This window comes from Oenanthe melanoleuca, chromosome 1A (genome assembly GCF_029582105.1).
Source record: "Oenanthe melanoleuca isolate GR-GAL-2019-014 chromosome 1A, OMel1.0, whole genome shotgun sequence".
Taxonomy (NCBI): domain Eukaryota; kingdom Metazoa; phylum Chordata; class Aves; order Passeriformes; family Muscicapidae; genus Oenanthe; species Oenanthe melanoleuca.
In genome coordinates this window covers 23418195-23445508 of record NC_079334.1, presented here as the reverse complement: position 1 = coordinate 23445508, position 27314 = coordinate 23418195, and the positions used below count along the sequence as shown (strand labels likewise).

General features: G+C 40.3%; 1 protein-coding gene across 1 annotated transcript in view; it reads right to left on the bottom strand.

Moving 5' to 3' along the window:
- The window catches only part of EP300 (E1A binding protein p300), a 60510-nt gene that overhangs the window by 14105 nt on the left and 19091 nt on the right, over positions 1-27314 (bottom strand). The window contains exons 3-21 of the mRNA XM_056481815.1: positions 22001-22177; positions 19593-19854; positions 18726-18839; positions 17588-17824; positions 15018-15111; positions 14557-14691; positions 14035-14152; positions 13381-13555; positions 12909-12986; positions 11996-12105; positions 11317-11472; positions 9811-10257; positions 9146-9334; positions 8104-8260; positions 7446-7564; positions 6025-6264; positions 5383-5471; positions 2882-2962; positions 718-774 (exon numbers count right to left, since the gene is read on the bottom strand). Coding sequence (XP_056337790.1) covers positions 718-774; positions 2882-2962; positions 5383-5471; positions 6025-6264; positions 7446-7564; positions 8104-8260; positions 9146-9334; positions 9811-10257; positions 11317-11472; positions 11996-12105; positions 12909-12986; positions 13381-13555; positions 14035-14152; positions 14557-14691; positions 15018-15111; positions 17588-17824; positions 18726-18839; positions 19593-19854; positions 22001-22177 — 3035 coding nt within the window. The remainder of the gene's footprint in view (positions 1-717; positions 775-2881; positions 2963-5382; positions 5472-6024; positions 6265-7445; positions 7565-8103; positions 8261-9145; positions 9335-9810; positions 10258-11316; positions 11473-11995; positions 12106-12908; positions 12987-13380; positions 13556-14034; positions 14153-14556; positions 14692-15017; positions 15112-17587; positions 17825-18725; positions 18840-19592; positions 19855-22000; positions 22178-27314) is intronic.

The following is a 27314-nucleotide window of genomic DNA, read 5'->3' as shown; positions in this document are numbered from 1 at the left end:
CTATTCTCTCCTTCCCACAGCCCTTGTAAAACAGAAGAACTGGCTGATCCTTGTGCCTTTACAAGGATGGCATAGGAACAATAAATATCCTTTTTGCTCATTCATTTGAGAACTGAGATAATGTTTGCAAAATAGCGGCACAGGTATATGATGCAGGACCATGTAAAACAGCTTCAAAAAACTGCTCAGGAATATCAAGAAAAGCAGCTGAGTCATCATCTTAATGTTACTGAATGACTGCAGTTCTGCTTTCAGAGCAGTACAGAATAACTGGCTGGTTCAAAATATAGCAACTTTTCCTTTTCCTCTACAGCTGTCTGTAAAATGCAGTGACTAGAAACACCAACAGCACTAAGAGCTACTGCCAAATGACTCAAATCAGTTCTGAGACTTGAGCATTTGCCACAATAAGGTTTCAAAGCAGAGCTATCTGCATTCATCCTTCTGTTGAATCCACAGGCAAGACAACAAAATTGGAGTAATTTCAGCCCATAAACCCAGTGTTGCATATTTCTCAAGGACAGCCATGGTGGTTTGGGCTCTCAGCACTGACTGCCAGATCTGCTGCTTACTGAGCAAGCAGCCCCTACCAACTAACAGAGTTAGGTGGAACTGGAAAACATTCAAAGACAAAGCTGATGGTGAATGAATAACATGTATCTTACAAAATATTTATAATAAAATGAAGATCATTCAAAGAATGACAGCAATACTTACAGCTCTGGATCCAGTGTATCATTTTTCCTTTTTGAAAACTGTTCTTTGTTTATCGTGCTATGGAGAAAGAGGCAATAAAACTCAGTTTTAACACAAAACAAACATTCATGCAATACCACACCTATCCACGAACCAAAACTTACAAGCAGATTTCTTAAACACTCACTGGCACTACAAGGAAAGTAATTGTATTTTACACAGTGTTAGCCATTCCACTTTATCTGTGGAAAACAATTTTTCTCTTGTAGAGAACAACAGTGTTCCCTTACTCAATTTTACTACAGGATAAATATCAAAGCTTGCTGACAATTCAAGTTTTGGATGGTCTGATCTGTATTTAATGGTGAAAAGACTACTTGATATGCCTCTCATATTCTGCAAGCAGAGAATTCCAATTGTCTTTGATTATTGAAAAAGGTAGGTTATCTTTTTTCAGATTCCCCTAACCCTCCTCCTACATCAACTTCAAAGGATAAATTTCAGCTTCCAAACCCTGCAACCCCAGCCCAGCCACTACTATACATTATCTTTACTTTTTCTATATAATTTTCAAGGCCTAAAATTACATCTTTTTGACAGTGAGGTCCCAAGTATCTTTTAAAGAACCTAGTTCAGAAGATACAAGAACACTAAAATCTGTGAGAATTTACCCCAAAGAATGCATGAGATCAGTATGTCCCTCTCTGAGAAGCAATGACAGACTCAATCCAATTTGCAGGAGCCGAATTAACCTTCCTATCTCCTCTTATTTCAGTGTTTATTCTGAAGAGTACCACTTGCAGAATAGTTGAAACTCCTTATAAAATAAATTATGAAGTTAAATATCTCAATTACCTCAAACTACTCTTATAATATGATGCATGGAACTTAAACAAGACCCACCATGTATATTCCTATGATGTACTCTATACTGATTTGAGAAGCACTGACTCTGTATTGATTAAAATTTGGATCTGTGCTTCTACTAGAATAGCAATTCACCTGTCCACAGGGACACGATATGGCCCATTGTACTGACTAAGATACAACATTATTTTTTCCTTTTTCCTTCCAGAAAGGTAGATCACAGAATACTAGGGTGGTTTGGGCTGGCAGGGACCTTAAGAGATCATCACCCCCTGCCATTGTCAGGGACACCTTCCACTAGACCAGGTGGCTCAGAGTTCCATCCAACCTGTCCTTAAATACTTCCAGTACTGGGGCACCCAGAACGTCTTTGTGCTACCTGTTCCAGTGCCTCATTATCCACTTAGTGAAGAACTTGTATCCAATCTCAATCTACCCTCTCTCTTTCAGTACACTTACACTATCCCAAGCCAAAACAGATACTCCCAGTACTGTTCTGTATGTATCCGTTAGTGCATCCAGGATCTGGTTCCAAATGAAAGTTAACTCAGTTTGTCCAATTACCAAGTTCAACAACTCTCCCTCTGCCTTCAGACTTTCCTGAATTCCTCATTTTGTTCTACCTGCAGGGCTGTTGCACTGCCTTCCCCCAAAGGCCCAAAGAGTAACTGCTTGGCACTCATTTGTCCCTCAAGGGCTTCCTTAGTCTCCAAAAATTCTGTTTCAAGATTTTTTTGGGGGGTGGTATGAGGAGGATACAGCAAAATGAGAGACTGTCCCAACAGTTTGCCACCAACATGGTAAAATCAATGCACAGCCTTGTATTGTGTCCCCAAACACTGCACAGCTCTTCTCAGACAGATGGCATTCCAGTAGTGAAACATTTGTACGGCAAAAGGAGGTTGCCTGCTTCTAATTTGGATGAAAAACAACCTGATGTTGAATACAAGTTTAATAGCATAACTAGGGTATAAAGAAAATGGTACGTTTGACATTTCAAGCTTTGTCTGCCACACACTTGCCTGCAGGCAGGGTTATTTTTCTGCAGTAGAATACTTCCACTTCTTTTTCAGGGAAAGAGCCATTTTCTTCTTTCCCTTCTATCAGTACAGTTGCAATTTTAAGTACTAAGTGCTTATTTTTCACTAGTTCAGTCAGTCCAGGTTTTAAAGACAAGCACAAGTCCAGGCTTTTATGAAGGATGTATCATCCATCTGCTACTAAAAACCTACAGCTCAAGTCCCCTTCCCTACAGAAAGCACTGTAGGCCACGATACAGCTCTTGAAAGCACAGCCCAAGCAAACACAAATAACTCACGTTTGAGGTTGTGATGGGTCATCTCCCAGAGAAACGCTCTCCCCTTGGATTTCGTTGAAGCACTTCTCACAGAAATGATACCTGTCAGCAAGAAGGCCATATTTGGGTGAACTGCTCCGTCCACACAACACAGCCCAAGTCAAGCAACGGAGCCACCAATCACAGCAGGCCAAGGAAGGGACAGGAGCAGAGAGCAGGTCATCAACGGCGACAAGGATATTCAATGATGCAGATTTATGGGCCCCACATTGTGTTTGGTTGGTTTGGTTTTTTGGTTTGGATTTTTTTTTTGCGCAATCAAAGCCAAGTGCAGACAATGACAAGCATGAAGGAGAAATTAAAAAAAATAACACACACACAAACAAAGAAATGGGGGTTTGCAGGACAAAAACAAAAACATAGAAGCAAGACAAGACAACACAAAGCAGAAAGCCAAGGCAAAGCACAGATTAGCATTAAATCTCTCAAATGGGTTCACAAGCAGCAAACGATAAAAACAAATTAAACAAGAGTATTCTATTATAGCATACCCATACCCTCTTCATTTTAATAATCCATGCCACGTACAGCAAAGAATTAAAATGAGACAGGGGAAAGAGCAGAAGGAAGGAGGAACTGCTACTTTGACTTGTACATCAGCACAGCAGTTCTGTTGGGAGAAGGATCTGCAGGAGATCAATGGAAGAGAGGAAGTCTTCCATCTTAAATGTATAAATGCTGAAAGCTCACAGAATTCTCTCCCAGTTGAAAGGAAAATCTACATACCAGAAACTTTAGGAACAATAAAATCTGTCTTCAAAATTCTTACAGACTAATAGAACCATCAAACTCTATGTTAACTAACATTAACTAGACACATAATGCTCTAAATGGATATGATTGTCATAGCCCAATCTGCACATAGAACAGTCCAACCATCACTACAGCAAGCATTACAGAGAACAGTTTCATTTGTACTTCCATAAAATAGTGATTAAGTCAGGATTCTACCCTAGCCTTCAAAACTGTTCCAAAGTTGTGGCTTCTCCATTATAAGGCATGCTAATTGAGTGCACAAGACAGCTAAAAATAGAAATTAAAAAGTTCTAACAAGTTCATTATAAAGCCACACTATTCTATGGTATTAGCAAGTGTTAGGCTAAAAAGACAGGTCTCAACCTCCTTTCTCAGTTTTTATCTGAGATAATGCAGAGAATGGTACTTCCAAAATTATACATTTCAATCTATAGATATATGCATTTGTATATATGATATAATCTACAAGTCACATGTAGGCACCTGTTACAATGCAGACACTCCCTTCTAACATTTGAAAACATATCAAACGTCATATTTCTGAGCAACAGCCTTGGTTTACCCTAGTACTTGCCCACAGACAAACATAAGCACAAGATACCGACATGACGTGACATGACATGACATGCTCTAAACTACATACAACTCTAAAACTACAATTGCTGTTGTGGAGTATTATAGAACTAAAGAAGTAGAAGCTTAAAAACCACCATTTACTTCTATAAACCTCTATGCAGCTTTAAAAGGTTAAGCTACAACTTTTATAATCTCTGCTTAAAGAAACTATAATTCTTGGAAAATTGTGGGTTTCAGGTAAAATCCGCTATGTTTTTGTCATTCTGGTTTGTTTTGGGGCAGGTTTTTTTGTTTGAGGTTTTGGAATGAATGGAGGGCAGGAACTAAATAAATTTATGAATCTTGGAGGTAAGCAATTTCCTGCTCTAATAGGTACGTTCTGGTGACAGGCAAGGGAATATGGGAATGTTAAAGCATGTATTTGCCTGCTTCTTCCTGCCTTACCTCACCAGTTGTCAGAGATGACTAGTAAGGAACCTCCTTTCAGAAGTCAAGTAAGTTTAAATGCTTTAATAAACCCCAAGTAAAAAAGATACTCAAAAGAGTTGTAGAAGGGACAGCATTTTACAGAGCTATTGATAGCTACTGCCAAGACAATTCCCTTTAAGAAACTTTGTGAGAAAAAGCAAGCATCAATCTGCTCAAGATCTGAATACACAGATCTTCCAGTTAAGATGTGCAATACAGAAGTAAATTTGCTCTTCGGTGTTGACATCATGAGAAAAACAAAGACTTGCCAAAACCAAAATGTATTATGAGCATTAATACAGTTTCTGCATAGTCTACTCAGTGTTCTGCATGAAAAATACTGCTGCACAGTAGGAAGCAAAGGCAACAGACTTGTATATATAATTTGTAGGTAAGTGAATATTTAATTAACTGCAGGATCAAAATGTAGTAAAACATCACATTTTTGCAAACAAAGGAGGGAAGAGCAAAGGCTGCAGTGAACTTTTGCTCAAAGAAATCATTATTAACACGCAAGGCAAACTATTCAAAAGCAATTCCAGCAAAAATTATCTTAAAACAAAGATGTACACATATAAAGAGGGTGTCTATGTAAATGCATGCATGCCTGTAACTGATTGATTGCTGCATGCACATAACCGCACCAACTGAGTTTTCCTTACCTGTTCTGGTAACTGTAGTAAGTGGCATCTCGAGGGATCGTGCATAGCTGTTTGCCATAGCAACACAAAGTCTGTGGCGAGAACTCCAACTGCAAAGAGGAATGGGTCACCTTAGTATTCACACATTTTCACTTGCTCCCTGTGAAAAGCAAGTGTGACCCAGACAGTAAACACTTCCACCTTACTCTCTGCACAGATCTCTCTGTACAGCAAAGCGTACGAAGTGCTAGCCACAAAAGACATTAAGTGGGCTGTTATTCTCAAGTTAACTCTTCTCTAAAGACAGAAAGCACATCAGAACAAGGGAAACAGAATTTCAGTATACAGTGAAATACAGAACTTCTGAAGTAATAAAAACACACTTGCTTAATCTGCAATAGCAAAAGTTTGTCCTTACCAAAATAAGTCTTCTGTTGCTGACTTTCCCCCCCACAAGGACTTACATACAAATAGATTATTTAAGGACTAGATAGAATTAGAAGATCCACAAAACGCTCAAATTCAGATTACTCAGGATTGCTAATTTCTGGTAAAACTTCAGAAATTTTTGATACACCATAACTGATAACAATTGCAACTGCTGTATTTCCCCCCTTCAATTCTAGGAAGCAAACAACAGACTGAAGATATTTACTGTCTTACCTTTCTTCCACAGCAATAACCAAGGCTCTGCATAACTGGGTCAATTTCTTGCTCAAACACCTCTGCCAGTTTGGAACAGTACTTGTACACCCGGGATGTTTTGCGGTTATACAACCAGGCATTATTGAACATGAGCCAGATGTCATCCACATACTGCCATGGCTCCTGATACTGTCCTGTGTCCAGCTTTCTCTTGATAGTAGAAAGATCCATGGGGTTCTTTACTATGTCAAAATAATCCTGCAAGAAACGCAGCACATCAAAACCCTCCTAGAGAACTATGTTGTGACATGACAGCATGTGCATTCTCAGCATACAAATTCTTCTCATTAAGAAAAACAGGTTCATCCCTGACTTGATTGTCAAACTTCTTGTGACACGTAGAATGCAATCTCTCAGTAATACCATATAATTCCCCAGTGCTTTCTTTTCATTATTCCTTTATTTCTCAGGTGCTGCTACTTATTCACAACTAATGAAATCAAGTCACTGTCCTTTTAATCAGGAAAACAAGTATTACAAATAGTAGAAAATGCCAATGTTTTTGCAGCCTTTGTGATCCCAAGATGTACACAGGAACATTAATATAAAGCAACTATTTTCAGTAGCCCAGAAAACCTAACAAAAATAAATAACTTTATTCTACAATAAAACTTACATCTCCTCTAAAGAATGCCTTTTTCCAATCCACCATTGATTACAGTGCAATGTCTACAAAATTCTGCAGAATGACAATCAATTGAAGGCTTGTTATAAACACTAGCAAGTGTATAAATGCCTGTAATACAGCAGACATTGAAATTTTGCAGCATCTGCCTTAAAAAAATCCCCACACCAACAGCAAACAAAAACTCCTTCAGGCAAAGAACATTGTCTGAAGCACCTAAAAACACCTATGCATTTGTTTATATTTTGTAATCTTTTGTGTGGTCAATTCAGAGAGTTTAAAAATACAGATCCTTGAATGCTAATTGTCTTGTCAAGACAGAACAAGCAGAAAATTTAACCTAAACAAACCTATAACTTAAACTGTTTCTTCCTTTCCTATAACAGATAATTAACAGGGTATTTTTAAGTTGGTTTGATCTGCCTAATTTCCCATATCTTCAGACAAGATTTATACATGATGAGAAACACCTATGAAATTCAGCAATAAAAGCAACACAATATGAAGCAACCATAAAAAGGCTATATAGCAGTGGGATTCTGTTGGCAAATCATTCCAGTGCATGCTATTTCTGCTTATTTAGTAAAAGGAACCAAACAAACATTCCTAAGTCAGACCTTGTATGTTCCACCATCTAAGTTAAACCTCCCCAGACAAATCAATATGAAGATGTTAACAAGACAGACTTAAGTTGTTCTCAAAAATACAGTAGTTTTGAATTAAAACCAAGAAATTATCTTCCTAAGACACTCACAGGAATTCCTAGTAGCTGGGGATCCACAGGCTGTCGAAATGGAAGAGACTCTGGATCCTGACGGTAAAGTGCCTCCAGTGTTGGCATAAGCGCCTGCCGCAACTCTTCTGGCTTGAAAACTTTGGAAAACAATCAACATTAGAAAGATAGCAGAAACAGCTGGAAGGAAGAAACCTGCTAGAAAACGTGATGTGTGTGGAAAAACGCAGACAGACAATGGGTTTACGGTACTTAGCACGGCTTGCTTATCCCCTGCAACACTGAGTTGCAAGGATATTAAAATGATCATCTGAGGAAAAGGAGATCATAAGATGACATTGATGGTAGAGATGGTTCACATTCCAGATACATCCCCTCTCAGAGGCCCCAAGAAAAAAAATTGTCTAGAGAAGCTGTAACTGAGTATTTGAAATCTCCATTGTATTGACAATTTTACGATGGTTTAGTGTCTAATTCTAAAGGCTTAAAGAACTTGCCCAAAGCCAATTATAAGCACATGTATTATTAGATATTTTTGTCCAAAAGCCACAAAGAACAATCCATATAAGTACCACATAATCCACTAAGTACCAAAAAGGAAAGCCCAGGTTTTTTTCCTCTGCAGAGATTTCTCTAGGGAGATGCAGTGAATTTAAGTCAAAACAGTCTTTCCGCTTACTTTTTTTCTTAGACTGCCCAGCTGCTGGAGAAGACTGAGTTGCTGGAGTAGTAGGTCTTTCTTCCCCCTCTGGTACTTCAGTCTTCATTTCAGGTTTCTTCTCCTCTTGCTCCATTGGGTCTGGTTTACACTCCTCCACGACTGGTTCTACTTTAGCCTGGAAAGCAGTTTGGAGCCTGTTACTTAAATCTTCTGGGAGGCCACCCATCCACATTTCTGTACTTTAAACCTGTCATGCTGCCCACTCACTCTTCTATTTCCTTTTTAGTCAAAACTAAACACCTAAAACTTGAGCAAATGTGTTAGAATGCATCTTTAAACACTGCCTAGTAGCAATGACGAGCTGCTAACGAGTTTTCTGAGCTGCAAGCAGACACATGGGTCCCTCTTCAGGCAGTTCTAACAGTCTGTTAAACACCAGAGCTGCCAGGATGATTGGACAGCCACACTACTGGCTGTCCTTGGTGACAAGTTGTTAAAGCCCAGTAAAGCAGCCCATCATGTACATATAGAATCATTTAGTTTGGAAAAGACCTTAAAGATTAAGTCCAATATTAATGTGACACTGCCCAGTCTGCTACTATGCCACATCCTAAAGTGTCAGCTACACATCGTTAAATACCTCCATGAATGATGGCTCAACCACTTCCCTGGGCAAGCTGGATAACCTTCTCAGTAAAGAAATTTTTCCTAATATCCAAACTAAACCTCCCCTGGCACAACCTGAAGCCATTTCCTCTCATCCTAGTATCTACTGTTTTAACAGATGTAGGACTGACCTGAGTGCATTCTCACACTGGCATTTACCAAAGCAAAGCCTCATAGCACCCACATTATAATGGTCCTTCCTGTGGCCACTGACTTTTACCACAATTTCACCACAAAACATAGACCCTTCTTAGGAGTAAGACAGAAGACAACAATTAAACTGCAACAGCAGCAGGTAGCACCTACAGTTCACTGAATTTTGGAAGGAATGACCAAAAGCATCCAGCAGTACTAGGTGAAGGTATTCTACCCAATATCTGGTCAACAATCTCACCTCAGATTTCTCCTCCATTTGCATCTCTGTTTGTTCTGGTTCCCCTTCTTCTGTTTTAATCTCCATTTTCACTTCCTGCAAGGGTGGCTGCTGCTGTTCTGGAACAGCTTGCTGAGAGTTCACCTCTGTGCTGCTGGTGGATGGGGGGTTGGATACCTGCCCATCAATGCTCACAGCTGGCTGTGAAAGCTGAGGGAACAAAACAAGTTACAGACAGGCTTCTAAAGAACCTATTTTTCTTTTCTAATCTAGGTTTTACCTCTGCTTTACATTTCCACTGAATTAAAAAGTACTCTAGTCCTTCTATTTGCTTTCCCTGAAGAATCAAGTGTCCCACAACCTCAACTATTGGAAAACATTATCAGAGGCAGAAAATGACCATTGTTTCCCTTATTGTATAAGGGCTACGCTTATATTTATGTATAGATAACCAAAAATCTCATCCATGTTTCACAATGAATTTTAAAACATGTCCAAGAATACCGTAAAGTATTTCCTCTTTGGAAACAACAGATGATCTACAGACTTGCCTCGATGAAAAAAGTTTACTCCTCAAATGAAAAAAAACCCTATTTTAATACTAAACATGCCAGGAACGCACAAATGAAAATTAAACCTTACACACAAACATTTGCAGGGAAAGCACAATCAAAGGATTTCCTTACAGGTGTTGTGGGGTGCTGAGGTTGCAGCGGTGCTGTTGGTGTGGGAACAGATGCAGTCGTGCTCTGCTGTGACAAGGGCTGCTGCTGCTGCTGCTCTGCAGAAGGGGTAACTGGAACTGGAGGCTGGACTTGCGGAGGCAGCTGTGTCTGTGGAGGCGTTGGAGTTTGCCTTTGAGGGGGGTGCATAGTTTGGGACTGTGGTCCAGGTGGCATTGCCTGAGGAGCAGGTGTGGGAGCAGTGGTGGCAGCAGCTGCTGCCGCCTGCTGTTGCTGTGATCCCAAGCCTGGGGGCGTGTGGTGAGGTGTTGGGGTTCGGCTAGGTACCGGAGAAGGAGAATTTTGGTGCATGGGAGGCTGTGGAAGAGGTGGGCAGTGAATATGGCTCCCTTGAGAACCTGGAGCCATTGCAGGAGAGTTCACAGGACAGGAAGCGCTGGTCATTTGTGCCTGTAGGAAAACAGGTACATATTTGCAGTGACTTGAAATAGAAAAGCAAGAAAAATTATTGTCAAATGTCTGCTTTCCCACAGCGTACTTTAAAAAATGTGACAAACCATCTGCTTCACTTTTAAAAACTCTTTCAAAAGCAGAAATGGTCTACTTGATATATTTTGTTCTACACAAACATATGGCTATTTTATAATTTATTCATCTCTCTTAGAGAAGTTTCAATAGAATAACTTGTACTTTTGATATACTTAAAGAATTGCACACCTACACTCCCAGCTTGCGAAACATTTCTAAAACTGCAGATTTGTACATCTTGAATACGGGACAATGCACCACAGTGAAGAACTGCATTCAAATACACTTAGTGTGCCCATGCCTCCACCCCCAAGATGAGAAACTGAATTTATCACCACAAATAAGTACAGCTGTAACGCTACCATTATAAAATTACAAAAAAAAAAAAAAAATTTATTGGTCAAGATAAAAAACTGTAACTCCACAATAATCTTGCCTGCAAACTAGGAAGAAGCATCAGTGAGAAGCAAACTGACGTTCCCTACTTCTTCCTGGCCTGAAAGGTTCTTGCTGAAAAGGGAGAGGGAGAGGACAGAAAGGAAACTGCTAGACTGTAAGTTCAGATCTTCAGTAGTGATAACCCTCCTAATCCCCCAAAGCCAGCAACACACAGGCCTGGACAGACATGCCTTTTTATGACTTTTTCTGCCACCTCTTAATTTCTCAGGCTCTGCTGCTTTGCTGTCCAGCAAGAGAATCATAACTACTGCATGCTGAGTCACAATTTCTTCTTTGCTCCATACAAACAAACCTAAACCAATTCCTCTTAAATTCCTTAAATTTAAGCCTGAGAACAAGTCAACAATATTTCACCCTGGCCATTCCCAGTGCTACAACAGGAGAAGGAAAAGTCTCAATAAATTAATTTGGTTGACTATAATTCCAAAAGTCTCTAAGGGAAACAAGTTGTTCTCCATTACTACAAACTAAATAATCATAACCAAAGGTCACAGACACAATTTCAAGAAATCAGAAACTTACTTGAGATACTGGTGTCTGATTGCCAGGCTGAGTCATAGGCATGCTTGCTGTGTTCATTCCTGGGGAAGAAGCAGGGAACTGAGTCTGTTGTAGAAATTGATTCTGACCAGAAGGCTGGCCAACTCCTGGTTGCTGCATACGGGAAGGAAATCCCATCTGGTAGAAAAGAAAGCAATTAATTTCACACAATGCACATACACCTTCGTAACATTTTACAAAACAAACAAACCAAACCCCCAAAAACCCAAAACCCCAAAATCATTTATCTTGCTGCAGAAATTTATGCTTGCCACTTATCTGTAGGATATGACGTGCAAAGCCTGCTTATAGCTCCTCTCAAAAGACAGAATTTATGATGATTTCTCTTAAAAGCTAAGTAAAAGATATTGATTTCAGATTGGGACTGTGACTTAAGATTCATTTTGGTTCCTTGTTTTAAGAATGCAACAAAAAGCCACTTCAACTTAATTTTTTAGGCAATTCTCACAGCAAAGATCTAAAGACTTACTATATATCAAGCAAACGTTATAGGAGAAGCAAAAGACAGAAACCAAATGGCCAGGAGAATGAAGAAGTGATGTTTGATTTATTTTCAAATTTCTTTTATTATTGATTTTAAGGAAACTACAGACAAGAGAAGCAAACAGTGAACTCAGCCCTGGAGGGAAGGCACACTGACCTGGTTCATGGCCCCGGCCTGACTTAGCTGTCCAGGGTGCTGAAGAGGAGGGGTTTGTCGGGGTCCCATCGATGACAGCTGCATGTTCATCTGGCCAAACTGATTCATTCCTGTGAGTTTGTGCCAAAAAAACACATGTAAACAAAGGCCTGAAATCTCCTTTAGGCACCATTCAACATTTGGAGAAGAAATGCTATTTCTTTCTAATCTTGCTTTCTAGCAATCAGATTTCAATCAAATTTTGCCTTCTATTAAATAGTTACGTGGAATAATTTAGTGTTCAAGTTACCTACTCTTTCAAAATACAGACCAGCGTTTCTCTCCTCAAGACATCTGCTTCCACTGTTACTAAAACTCATTAAGTTTGAGAACTCTAACACGTGACAAATACTGTTTGTCACACCTGCTGTTGAAGATCAACTTTCCACAGAAAGTTGCAATATCTTAATTATATATCAGAAATTCACTTACTGAATATCAAGCTGTATCTTAACTTCAAGTACTTTTCATGTTGGCTATAACACATCTTGAACGTGCAACAAAGGTTCTGCCCTTTTTTTCTGAGCTGGAATTCTCACCACATTCCCTTTGCCACCAACATATCCCCACCTGAGCTGGCTGGGCTCACCATGTTTGACTGATCCCACCATTCTATGCATACATAATCAGAAATTCCAAAACCATCAAGATCTTTATTTAGCAAAGCAAGCAGCTAATAGTCACAAGATGAATACTACTAGAGATATTGTTTTATATTTATTATATAGTTATGTAAAAATTATGCAATATAGATAGCTATTTTCTTAAATATAAAAACTCCACATGATACAAGGTCACTGATGCTTCTGTAAGAGCTGTCCAAATCCAAGATTCCTTTAAAAATCACAGTAGCAAATTGTCTTCAAATATTCACCTGGCTGTGCCTGCATGCGATTCATCATCTGGTTTGGCACATTGGCACGTATCAGGGTTGGGTCAGGAAGAGGACCATCTGCAAAAAAAGGCATTGAAAAAGATAGTGTTATTCACAAGACCACCAAGATTTATACAGCAAACATTTTAGTGAGAATTACACATTAAAACTCACGTATAAAAGAAGTAAATTTATACCACAACTAAGCATTATAAAAGAGTTCTCAAAGTGTGATGCAGACTCAAGAACTTCTTTGAAAATAGAAGGACGTCTTAGTGACATAAATAGCCTCTGACTTAGAGTCAGCTATCAGAAACTGGGGACAAATTTGAAGCATATTATCAAGGTACAACAATGAACAGCAGCTCACAAACAAGTCAGGTACCTATGAACAGCCAACTGGTCACCAGGCTACTGAAATGACAGTACAGGATTTTCTGCACCAGGTAATCAGTAACCCAAAGTTTCTTACTTGCAGACATTCCTGGCTGTGGCTGTCCCATATTGGGCCCTTGATTCATGGGAGCTTGTGGCATGCCTGGAGCATTTGGGATCATATTTTGCTTCTGGAGCCTTGTTCTTCGTTTCTCCTCCAACTCCTTCTGAATCTTGTAGATCTTCTCTGCTAGCAAGTGGTAGTACTCTGCCTGTTGGGGGGGGAATAAAAGAAAGGAGATGAGACACACAATAAGAAAAGGCAACTGGTCCCAGTGATTAAAATTTGCAAAGCAGCCTTACACACATTTTGGCTTGGGGTGGGAGGCGGTCTCCCCCTTTGCAGGGACTTTCAGATAGGTAAGAGGCGGGGAAGAGGCACTGCTAAGAGAACTGTTCTCAAGTATTAGATGAACACCAGATATTTCTCTTCATGTCCAACATTTCTCTGGAACAGTCACAGCGAAAAGCTTTAACACTGCCTTTACGGGACTGTGACAAGTCTCAGGCACAGCACATCTCAACTCCTGGCACACCCAGGCAGCAGCCTTCAACTGGCTGGTTCCTAGACCCCATCCAGCAGCCCCTAAACAGCTTGTGATTCTGATCTATGCTTTCATTCCTCTTCCTCCCCAGTCACTACAGAATCAAGGCAGAAATACACAGAACTAGACAAGGGACAGCATCTCACCCTGCTGTTTGCTGATTCATACATGTCCCCTTCCACTTTCCGAGCATATGCCACCAGATTCTCCATACGTCGATCCTTCAGTGCTGCAGGGTCAGGAGTAGGAAATATGGCTTGGACTCTAAGAAGGAAGGAAAAAAATATTAAAGAAATGCATGTAAGTGATTAGAATGTTCCCTGATGAGCACTAACCCCAGTAGTCTGAACACAAAGCAGCAAGCAAATCCGCTGACAGACTGCATCTACTGCTACATTTTCCAGGGGCAGTAGATGTTGTAGATGGCTTGAGCCCTTGCAGATGGCTTGAGTATGGAGCAGGAAACTTCCAACACAACAGCCCCACACCAGTACATGCAGCGCCACCTTTCCAGCTTCTGCTTTCCCTTCTCATGCATCCTGACAAAATTCACTCCTTGGCCCTCTAGTTTTCAAAGTCAGGCTTCCTTCTGCAACCCCTCTGCCTCCTATACACTTCTGGGGCAGCAGCTCATCTAACAGGAGATTGTTTTGATATTAGCTACTCACAATTTATGAACAAGGTGGTTTCGGAGATCCTGAGTAATGTCTTCATGCCACTGCTTTCGAATTCCGGTATTGGATGGTTGAGCTGTTGGCATGGATCCCAAACTGGCAACATTGGCGCTTTCACTCATCATGGGGCTTCAAAAACAGAGCAAGAATTGAGTGCAAAAGTCTAGCCCCAGCTTAATCATCTTACAGTCACAGCCTCTTTTAGAATAATGTTAGGACAAAGTGCTAGTTCAGCCATTCCCTAATCAATGGACAAACTGCAGAAATAGCTGCACACACACCAAACAACACCATGAAAGAGTACATGCTGTTCTACCCAAGGACTTGGAAAACTGCAACAAAAGCTACAAAATCCAATTGGAGAGATAGCCATCAATGGCATTTACTCCACTGTTTATGCAAGAAGTGCCATGAGATCAAAACAACATCACTGGGGTACAAAGGATTCAACTTACTTTTGAGAATTCATGGTTGAATGTAACATTGAGTCAGGCAGCAGATTAGGGGGTTGAACCCCTACTCCTCCATTCACTCCCATTGGATTTGCATCTAGAAAACAGAAGAACACAGAAAAAATTAAGAGCCCATTTAACACACAAAATCAGTAACTGTTCAGCAATAACAGGGGTATAGACTTTCAAGTTCTTGGACTTTTGTGAAGGGAATATTAATTACCCATTGCTCTCTTCACTCTCTTTCTTTTACAAACTTAGAAAAAGTTTGAGGCACAACACTGGTGAATTCCAAGTGAAGCATCAACACCATAACTCCTCTGCACATCTTCCTGAACTTATCAACAAACAAGTGATTTCAATTTGCTGCAAATATTATGTTCCACAGTCCTTTCCTGCGACTCTGTAAGGGAAGATTTCAACCACTTCTGCTTTTTCATTTAGAAGCAGTTGGATGTTTTTTTCATTCAGAATCTTAGGATATACATTCAAAAATGTTTCAAAAACTTAAAACATCAGCTACCACCTACCTCAGACAAGGTCCTTTCTTACCCACTCGATACTTAGTGATCCTACAACTAACTCCAACACTTGTAAGAAGAAAAATCTGAAAATACTTTGCAGGAAACGCCCCTAATTTTTGTATAACAAAACCTGATTTTCTGAATCATATCAGATCTTAATGACCTTAAAAATCGCCTGTTTCCTTCACACACTACAGTTACATATCAATTAGTAAAGAAAAACACAGCAGATTTTTGTCTGGAGCTTCCATACAGATTGTTTTGTGAAGCTGCAAGTAGCATGAAAGCCATTGCCAAGCTTCACATGTATTTAGGACATTTGAATCCTACAAATCTGTATTTCAAGCAAAATTACACACTGCATACAGGAGAAACCCACTGGAATAGTCTATCTAGCCTAATACATACCCCTAATATCACAACCAAGTATTTAACAGATTTTTCATAAATCTGTTCAAACTCTCCCTTCCTTTAGCCCTTTTCTTCTTTCCAAATCGACTTTGTCATCTGAAAGCATGCTGATGTGCAAGACAACAGTCAACCTTTACTTTAACTCTTCCTTTTTCAACTGTCAAAACCCACCATTTGTTTGAGCTACTTAGGACAGCATTTTTTCACATAGCAGTCCTCATCAAATTCTGCTGTTTCTCCTAGACTGGCCCTGTTGTCCTGTAGGCCATGAGTGGGTAATTCCTAATCTCACCTATTGTAATTCCCTCCTGAGCCACCTGTTCCTAATAAGGAAGCAACAGTCAAAAGTCTACACTCTCCATGGTTGTCCTTTCTACATTGAATTGCTCTTCACACTTCAAGAGCTTTTTCAACCCCATTTAATTGGATTTTCTTAGCAATTGTATAAAGAATGTCCACAGTTCTGCAAGGAATGAACAGGCAAAACTGTCTATAAGTAATCACATACATAAAAAAATAGGAATCAATTTGCTTCAGAAAAGTACAATAGCAAGATTTAGAAAGAAACAAATAGATATATTTACTTCTAAGGCACAATAGAAAATCATATAATTTTAATCTAACTTTTAAGACTAAGCTCTCAGGACCCTTGCTCTTTCCCCCGTTTTCACACACTGGAGGATAAATTTTAGCAAACCACATGCAATCTGTGAGGGCCAGCCACCTCATTAACAAGAGTACTCTACCCAGCAGCTTTTCCTGAGTTAACTCAGGAACAGCATTCCCTTTGCAGAGCAAAGTAGAAGTTGGTTGCAGGCTGGAGTTTGTGTGTTTCTGCAGAAATCTCTAATTCTGCACACCAGTTTGCCATGGGACAGTAGGCACGATCATTGCAATCCCATACAAGCTTGTGATAAATCACTACTAGCTCTTTATTTCTTTTTTCTGCTAAAAAAGCCACATCTGCTTATGCAACTCAAGCAAAGAGCTAAAAGTAAGAAAATTCCTGCGATGTAATCTCAAACTATCAAGTTTAGATTTGGTGATTAAAGGTGACTTCATCTGACACCATTGATAGCCAGGTTCCAATTAATTGCAGTTTGAATTGAAATTCTTATCTAGTCCTGTGATATTGCTTATAAGCCACCTAGATAATTTAGAGCTATGTGAGATCACATAATAGGATTCAGGGAAGATGTCAATTATTTACTATTTTTCATTTTTTAAACAAACTTTACATATCTGAGATACAAATGTAAAATGCTCTGAATGATAGGGAAGTACATCTGAATGCTGGCATTCCAATGCCTGCATATCCAATTAAAAACTCCCCAATAGCCTGAAATATGCATTACAGTACAATTATAAAGCAAACAGGAAAAACCAAAAAACCTTGGAAATTTTTTTTTCAAAGAAACTAGTTTTTCCAGAGAACTTGTCTTCCAGGAGAAAGCACCTGGGCCTCCAATATTCCTGTTCCACCGAGAAACTTGCTATTTCAAGTCTAAAATACCATAAAGCCCTACCTTTTGCAAATTAACTAGCAGTATTAAGCTAGTAGGTCGAGAAAATTTGCATTAGATGTAGCATGGGGAAGTTGCCTATAGTTTGCATTTTAAGGCTAACAGATAAACTTACTCATAGGATTCATGGGGCGCAGACCCTGGGGCGACTGTCCTTGTTGCTGATTCTTCACTTGAGCCTGGGGCTGTGTCTGCATCTGGTTGCCTTGATAGGTCAGTCCGAGGGCTGCATAGGCTCTCTCGATGGAGCTGGGGTCTATCTGACTGGTAGTGTTGATGCTGGGCGTTGTCTGCTGGCCCATGCCCACAGAGCCGGTATTGGCAAGTCCTACCGCAGCTCCGCCCAGCAGCGCTGCGAGAGACACACCGAGTTAGTCAGGAGAGCAGAGGGCAGCCACAGAGGCCACCAGTACAGGGACAGACAAAGAGTGCACTGCCTGCTCAGAACTGAAACAGTTCCTTCTGGATGTATGCAGGAACAGATCTGAAAAACCTATCACGAAACAGAGAGACAAGTTTTGACCCAACCAGCCAATCCAACATGCTGTCTTCCCCTTTGGGCTGCTCACAGGAAATCCCACTCTTAAGTATTTAGGACACATCTGCTGGCTTCAAACTGAAAACAGAGACATACCATGTCACAGAGGCTAAAGGCAGAAGTGTGCATACAACTTTGCACCAGCCACTGCAACCCCTCTTCTGCCCTTTTCAGTATTAAAGAAATAGCACACATTAGTCATGAGAAGAGCCCACAGTAACATTAAAGTAGGGAGGGTGGGGGAAAAACCCATACAGGTAACAGAATGACAAAAATCTTGCTAAACATTTTGTCATGGAGACCAAGGAGACGCAAGAAGAAAGGGAAAGTGACATCTGATGCAAACAAAGAATGAAGACAGAACCAAGTAACCAAGGGCTGAAATGACACCCTGTGCATGTATGTGCACATCTGTCTCCAGAATCCGTCCAGATGGAAGAAGCAGTAATGAAAAGCCAATCATTTGGTTGAGAGAGCTATAATTTGTTCACCCTTACTACTCTCTTGATTAAAAAATACAATAAAGTTAGAAAGCTTTCATAAACACTAGCAATCAGAGTCAGAAAAATACTCTGGGATTAAAACAAGAGAAAAATCACATTAACATGTTCTCAGGTCTGAGAGCATCATCACTACCATATGGGTGCAAGAACGTTTAACTCCCAACATTCATTTTATGATTTATTTAACACAGAGAATTCCCCAGTAGACTCACATTGCTGATTTCTTTTGTCTCCAGCATTTTTGAGAGGCAAACATACAGGACAATCATGTCTTGTACAATTCTTCCAATGTGAGATGATTTGTCGGGAAGATGCGCAATGTGCCACTGAGAAAGAGAAGGAACGAAAAGCATTTACAAACTGCTGCCAGTATCTCCACATGGTCATCCCAAACTGGGTAGAGAGTGGCATTTTCTCTCAGGGCACATATCTCTATCAACACAAGTCAATAAAGTATTATTTGAAATAGTTCAGCACTAACTAGCCCTGAACATGTAGCCAGATTTCTTCTAGTACTATCAGCTCAACCAAAGCCTACTTGAAAACCCCATGTGATGTACCCAAGCCTGTGTCTCCATGGCTTGAAGGATACCTCCATCTACTCAGGTATCAGGCAGACTGTGCCAAGCAACTGAGATGTCAACTATCGGCACAATCCAGATGAGCCAAGGCTATTAAAAAGGGAGACTGCAGTTTCACAGGAGAGAGAGAGAGGCTAAAAGTGCCAGTAGCAGTCAAATTCATGGCTTGGCATTGCTCAAGATTCATCTCTCTAGTTTAAGGAAGACAAGTAGACTCCTATTTGCAGATTCTTGGTTTGCGTCTACCTTTAAAAAAAGGCAGAACCCAAAGATTTTACAGTGAGTTATGAAGTTAGTCACAAGATTTTTACTCATCTCTTTGTTGTATCTTGTCCCCTCTAACTTGCCTAAACTTTACAGAGGCTCAGAAGTTGCTTACAATTCCCTGTTTTAAGCAAATAACTTATTTCCCAAGTCACCCACTAGTCCAACTCTTTCTAGGAGCCCTTCTCCTCCCTCAAACACTGACCTCATCTACATGACCACTCCCCCACTTACCTTGGCAAGACTTGCCAGCCTGACAGTGTGTCATGTGGTTCAGGACATTCTTCATGGTTCGGCAGTGTGGGAGGTTGCACTGCCGCACCTCCCCGTTGGCCTGCTCTCGGCGCTGACACTTGTGAGCATGTAAGAGGAGAACGAGTTGCTGCTGAATGAGTTTGCGCTTTTCTGGATCTGCTGTTGGTGCTCCAGACCCCATTCCTTGAGAAGCTGCTGGCCCCATCCCAGCTTGCTGTACCTGGGGAGCCTGCTGCTGGCCCTGAAGAAGGTGAAAAAGAAATTCCCAGAAATAAATATATTTTTGAAAATTATTCATTGAGCAAGTAAAAAGCAACACAAGAAAAAGTCCAATTAGAGAAATAAGTACTACTACATCCTCTGACTAAGGAAATAGCCCACCTATGCGTAGTTCTGGAGGACTCATTAAAAATGCCCCTTAGCAACAGTCCTGGCAATTCTCTTGCCAGCCACAATTTCCTCTCCATATCACTGTATTAGTCCTTGCTCTTGCCTTATCAATGGGCAGCAGACCTTTGCACATGCTCACAGGTTAATTCGCAGTGCTAGACCAACGAGAAAATATTAATAGCATTTAGATCTCAAATCTCCTCATTTTGAAGGCTAAAAAGTTGCATCCACAATTCTTGCATTAATGGAAGAAAGCTCATTTTAGAATGAATAGGGTTTTCCCTCTCAGGATAAGGTATCTCAAGTTGACTGCTCCTAGAAAAGGAGAATGAAAGAAGTTCTGGGAAGTTTTTAACCATTTTCCATCAGCAAATTTGCATGTAAGTATTCAAAACAAGCTAGTCTCTGCTAGAGATGAAGCACAGCTCCAGGATAATAAACAGTACAGAACTAATGTCAGATATGGCAACATCTAGTTTGTCTTCTCTAATTCTGTGTATCTGTTCAGAACTCTTTTGTATTCCTTTCAGGTGACATGAGAGGAACACTCAAATAAGAGAGGCTTAGGTACTCTATGTTGCTTGCATCAGTTCAGTTCAACAGACTTCAGTTTATAATTTACTCTTCCCAGAGATTCTACAGGATGTTTCTGGAGATCTCCAGATCTTTAAACCCCAGCTACCTGTACTTCTAAACCCCAGTTCTTCAGCTCTTGACTACTAGTATTAACCCTTCATTTTACAAGGTGACTATACCAATTAGCCAGGCTCTCAGGGTCTGTGCATGTTTCAATATCACTGTAACTGTCTTGTCTGCAGCCTGGTATTCTAAATGACAACTGAGACAGCAACAACTTCAAGTTCCTACGTTCAGCTGGGTACCAGTTCAAGAGAGTTATATGCTCTGCACTGAACACATACTTGACAGCTGGGGTTCTGAACAAGTTTTGGCTGCTTTTTTATTGATTCATACAACCAACTGGTTTGCTCATCTTCCAATGTTTCATGCTCAACTTAAAAAACCATTAAATAAAACTCACAGGATGGAGCTATTTTTAATTTAAAGGTGCTAAAGTTAATTGGAAAATGTTTTTTTCAGCAACAGTTAGTAACATCAATAGATGGACCCTCCCAGGGGGTGTGTGGGAGTGAAATTTGAAGCCGGGAGAAACACAAGCTATATTCGGAAATATGAATTTGTTTACTAAATTTAAAAAAAAATATATAGGAATAAAATAACCCTGTAAGACATGTTGTATGTCATACCCCTAACAAATTTAGGCTTTGAAAATGAGGCATCAGTGTTAAACTCAAGCCAGGGAATCCAATGTTAAGGCATGTGGTGAGGCACTGGCATTTGCAAGCTTGGGTCATCCACTTTTCCCACCATTCTTATTCCCCTTTCCTTAAATCCTGCTGCAATAAGAGTCGAGGTAAAAAGGAAATGTACCAAGGCTACTACAGTTGCCAGGGAATCACCTAAAACATCAGGACTGTTGCACGTGTTTGTGTAATTCACAAGAACAAACACAGGGCTGGGGTTCTAAGTCCTATCATAGGTAACACCTGTTTGAGAAGGGACACCTCTCTTTCCCAAAAGCATCAGTGAGTACAAGCAGGAAGACAATTCTCCAGACAGAGATACTCTGAGGAGAAGGGGCCCAATACAGCAACAACAAAAGAAAGGATGAGACAGGAGAGCAGAGGTGTCCAAATAAGTTACAAAGCTCATTTTAGTTAAGGAGCTCCATTTCATTTTCCCTGCTAACAGGGTTTGAAGGCCAAAGAGTGGAGATGCAGTTTAACAACATACAAAGCCAACTCATCCCTTTTCCTCATATCAGTCTTAGGGGTTGAAACTGGTGCATTCTCTGTGGATTCTGAGCACATATTCACACTGAGTATGACAGCCTCAAAAAACTTACAATGTGGCAAGACCAGAGCATATTACTCCTCCTTACCACAACATTTTTTGAATACACCTTTCATTCTACTTACCATGTTAGGCATTCCTGCCCCAGGAACTGGCTTCTTGTCCATTGGAAACTGTGGTAAGCTATTCTGCAGTCCAGCTTTATTCTGCATCTGAGGGCCAAGTCCACTGGCTCCAATCTGCTGCCCAGTATTTTGACTATAGGGCTGGCCATAAGGGCTGGGATTGCTCATCATTCCAATCTAGGAATTAAAACAGGAAGGTGTTCAAGTAAGATGAAGTTCACAATGAAAAAGGCAAATTTATACTTCAGAGAAGCAAGAGCAATCACTGCCACCAGCAATGAAATACTGACCACATGCTTCCCCTGCTCCTTCAGGTTCACAGATTTACCCATCACACAACATTAACTCCTCAACTAGACAGTTCCTGTAAACACAACAAAGCCAACTTAACAATCCTAGAGATCTGACTGGATGGAAGTGGCCAGATTATTTCTTTATAAAATATTTGGTTCTACAGATTTCTCATTTCACCTTTCTGAATAACAAATTTGTACCACGGACCACATAATTTTCCCAGACTTGAGTTTCTCTTCCCTGCACTTGTGAAGACTCCAAATGGAGACAAATACCATCTTCACTCATATCACTAAAGTTTATCCCAAAACCATCCTACCCAACTGTTAGCACTCCCACAGCTCCTCTCCAAACAGGTACAACAATGCGTGTCTGCATTATCAGTACAGAAACATTTTCAATTTAAGAATATACCACAGTCATAGGTAACACCTTACAGTCACACCAACTCATTTGTAATACTAGAGGCCACAGGAGAGGACAGGTAGAAAGACTGCAAACAAAACAAATTCACTGAACCATCCACCTACAGGGGAAATAGATTCATGTTTCATACAAGCCATAAGCATATTCAACACTTCTAGCACACCAGAATATACTGTTTGTTGTCTTGGAACGCCCAGAACCTAAGGAACAAGGAGCAATCTTGTCAATAAAGTTGTTTGTCCTCTGACATTTTTTTCCATTCCTTGCATTCCCACTTATTTTCCATGCGAAATTTTGCCTTCTAGGACCAAAAGAACTAGTCATAGAGGACCAGAAAAACTGGAGATTTCTGTTAAGATCACCAAGTTCTCACCATTACTCAGGCAGGATCCTCAAGAAGCCATAACTCAAAAACAAACAAACAAAATTGCTTTAAAGAGCTGTGTTGTTTCAACTCACATTAACTTTTGACTAGACAATGTCCAGTCTCCTTGATGCTCCTTGGTTCAAAGCATTTTCCTGCACTCAAAGAAGAAGGTAACACCTATGGTAGGCTTGTTTCGAATCACTTCTACATTTATTCTCAAAGCATCATGCCCTAGAAGAAACACCTTGTTTCTGCTCACCAAGCTTCTTCAACCGGCAGTAGGAGTAATCAACATGTCCTGAGATTACCTACAATTAGCCACACATCCCTTTTTCAGGCTGTAACAACCTCCAATCCATTATAACAGCCTTCAGTTTGCATTTACAAAATAAGGCAGGATCAAAGTCAAGCTACAGGTAGAGGAATAAAAATCCACTAAAGAACCTGCCACTTTAGACATCTGATATGCACAAACGAATTCACTTGAGGACAGCCCCCCTCCTCCACACATAAGCAATAACTGTAATCACACAGCAGTAATTCATTAGAGAGCAATGAAAAGAATCTCTACACATGGCAGCAAAACAAACTGTGTAATGATCAAGCAGAATTAAAAGCCTTCCTTCCCACTGCCTGTCTCGACCACAATGCATACACCTATGGTGACCAATGAAGTAGCTGCTGCCAAAACCAGGACAGGTAAGACCCAAAGCCTTCCCTCCTCTCCCTCAGAACACCAGTAAGATCTTATGTGCAAGTTAAGCAGAAGGCAAAGGGAGAAGAAAAGCATAAGGAGTCAGCAAACACACTTTCAGAAATATTCTCCATCGTCACTACCACCTTAAACTGAAGAACAGGTTTTCAAGGCTTAGTGAAGGCCTGACAGTGAGAATTAGTCCCTTAAGAAAACAAGCTATGTTTTCCACTTAAGATAGCCTGATCCCTCTGAGGGGCTTTCAAAACTCCAGAGACAGTTTTGAAAGCAAGGATATCCCCAAAACCATAAATTTCTGAGCAAAGCTTTCAAGCTCATTAACAATCACAGCTCCCAAAGTCAGTCGACATCTGAAAGTACACCAAAGCACAGACTATGATGGCTATCACTATGACCAGCCCCATTTGACTTCTGTAACTTTTGTTGCTATCAGCCTTAAAAAACAAAAGAACCAACCAAACAATTCAGAATTAAAGGCTGTAGGCACATTTTCACAACCTGGTGTTATAGGGAGAAATCAAGACACCAAACTCAGACAATTGGAGACTTCACACACTGATATGAAAGGGTTCAGATTAACCAAGACCTTGTGAGCCAGCTCTGTCCTGACTACAGGTAAGAAACTCAAACCAAGAGTTAAAAATTTTTGCTACGTCACCCAAAACAACTTTTTAATGAAACTCACAGATACGGTTTCAACAAGCCAATCAATATTTATATTTGCAACAAAGCTGAACAAACACTCTATGCAAAGCTTCTGACTTTTTGAAATTACTCATCAAGTTGATTCAGCACAAGGATCTCTGGTGCCTCCTCAAGCATCAGCCACTGGCACTGCTTGGGGGTGCAAGATCAGTCCCCTCCAACAAGGCTCTCTCCATGGCGCTCTCCCTGCTCCTCACCCCACTGAGCCGAGGGATCTGGCAGCAGAACACCATGTGCCCAGCTCAGCCTAGCTGCTCCTTACAGAGGTAGTATTTTCCCATTCCAGGCTGCAGGAGAGGCAAAGACCAGAGAAGCTCAGGCCAGGTTAACAGGCAAGCACACCAAACTGACTCAAAGCCAGACACTCAAGCAACACCTAAGACACTAAAAATCAAATTCCTCAAGGTTCCCTGAACAAACCAGCAACCATTACTTGATCCAGGTGAGACTGACACCTGCCAGATCCTCAGCTGAACCTCACTGCAATGCCCCCCAGTTCTGCCATCACAGACTAACCTAGCACAAATCACCTGCATACAACTCCAGACTGAGTCAGAAAAGGGTCATTTGGGAGGTTCTCCACCTGGCACAAGGTGGCCTTGTGATCCTGCACAAGAAGCAGGAGCATGCTCATGTTATTTGCTGTGACATGTTGAGAAACATGAATAAAAGGAAACACGTAACAGGAAGAAATGTATGGCCTCGTGACTACAGAAGGAAGATCAAAATTCTATATAATTTTATCAGTAGGCAACAACCAAAATGACTGACACACAGTTCATCAGCACATTAATGTTCATTGGGAGGGGATAGATAAACAACCAAGTGCAGAAGGACCAGCCAAAGAAAGGTGGTGTTAGTATCACCACATGAGAGAAGTACAAGGCTTCATCTGCAGTACAATGCAAAAACATACACAGTTTAATTACTAGCTACAAGACAGCAAGTACAACCTCTACTTACTCTTCCTGGCCACCACTTCCTTTCACTGCCCTTCCTACTTCTCTTCATATTCATCCAAAGTTTTTCTTCCTCTCCTCACCTCACAGCTTCCATTTAATTTCATCACATATACAAGAACTTGCACACAATGAAGAACAGACAGGAAATTTAGTTTAAGTAAATTCCATCTGAGTCTCCAAAAACAAGAATTTACTGTACATCACTTCCTAGTGCCATTCTACTGACTAGTAGAGCATTACTGAACTCAAGCACACCCTAACTACATTTTGCCAGTGGTGTCCGCTGCATTCTTTCCAAGGACTGTTATTGATTATTATTCTTTGCACTTAACTGTACAGTATTTTAAGATGCCTATTTCAAGACACCAGCATTATGTCACAGCTATTTCTGCAAGAAACTCCCCATGCCACTCCAGAAACTTAGACTTCAAGTCTTCACTGCTCCATTTTTCCCCTCATAAACAAACATTTCTCTCTTACTCTCTGGTATAAAGTGAGCAATTTTTTTTTTTTTTTCCCCCACCTTGGTTTACCAAAGAAGAGAAAACCAAGGACTGGAACTCAACACTACCATTTGAATCATACAGCATGCTTAGTCACAGACTCAGAGCATTATGGATACATCTACCTGTTATATCGGATAGCTACTGAAAAAGGTAAGACAATCAAGAACACTGACCACCTATCTAAAATGAGAGACTAAATATGCTAACACTAAGGAATATATGATGTTTTTATTTTCTTAATCTCATTTCACAATTTGAGGGTGACATCTTCCATCTCTTCTACTTTGATCAAAAATCTATTATGAAATTTCTTATTGTTCTACTTAGAGAAAGTTAAGGAGATTCTAACAAATTAGGCTTGTCTTTGTAAAATATTGCCATTAAATCTTTTAAACAGAGGTTAAACTAATAAAGCCAGTAATAGAAGAGAGCTTTGTACTTACTGAAAGAGTAAACCAAGTCACAAAGAATTACTACTGGAACTAAACATTTCAAGTGAAATGCTCACATAGCAGAGGTAGTAGTAATGCCCTTACTAATCTGCCTACACATCCACTTAATTAGTGGAGTAAGGGAACATTTCTTGAAACAGAGAGGAAATGTAAGTGACCTGAAGGTCAGGACTACCATTCTGTGGCAGAGCACTACTATGACAGAAATGCATACAGCAACTTATACACAAAACACCCTCTTCCCCTCACACAAGGCTGGACAGTTAAGATCCTAAATGAGGCACTCTCAGCAGAACCCTGTGGAAGAACAAAAGAAAGGTTTTAACCAGATAAAATTCCAAATGAAGAATGATTCCAAACCGGAAACATGAATCAGCTTTTACCAATGCAACCTTTGTAATAAGTTACCTGTTCATAATCAAATCAAAGCTGTAAAACTATCTAGTGAAACAAAATGCCTGAAAAATGATGACAGAACGCAAGCATTACATGCAATTTCCAAAACACTATTTTCAAGAGTAAAAGGCATGTCTGTTATCCTTTTAACTTGCACAAAACCAAGCACATAGAAAACAAAAAACTATTCAAGAACATAAAACTTCTTACAATTTCATTCCCTCCAAACTTCTAATGCTTCTTTTCAAGGTAGACTTTCACAGACATTTTTATGCCTGTACTGTTATCAAAGTAGGATTCACACCCTCCTCTAACAGGCAAGATCAACTCCTTTAAAAGATCCCCTCCCTAATACAGGGATACTACCTCTCCAACTGATGAGTATAAATTGGACCTGAAAAACAATTCAAACTAATTATTTTTTTAATGACCACCTGAGTTTCAATTTCACTCAGGTTTAGTTTCTCAACCCAGCCTGTCATGCAACCAGC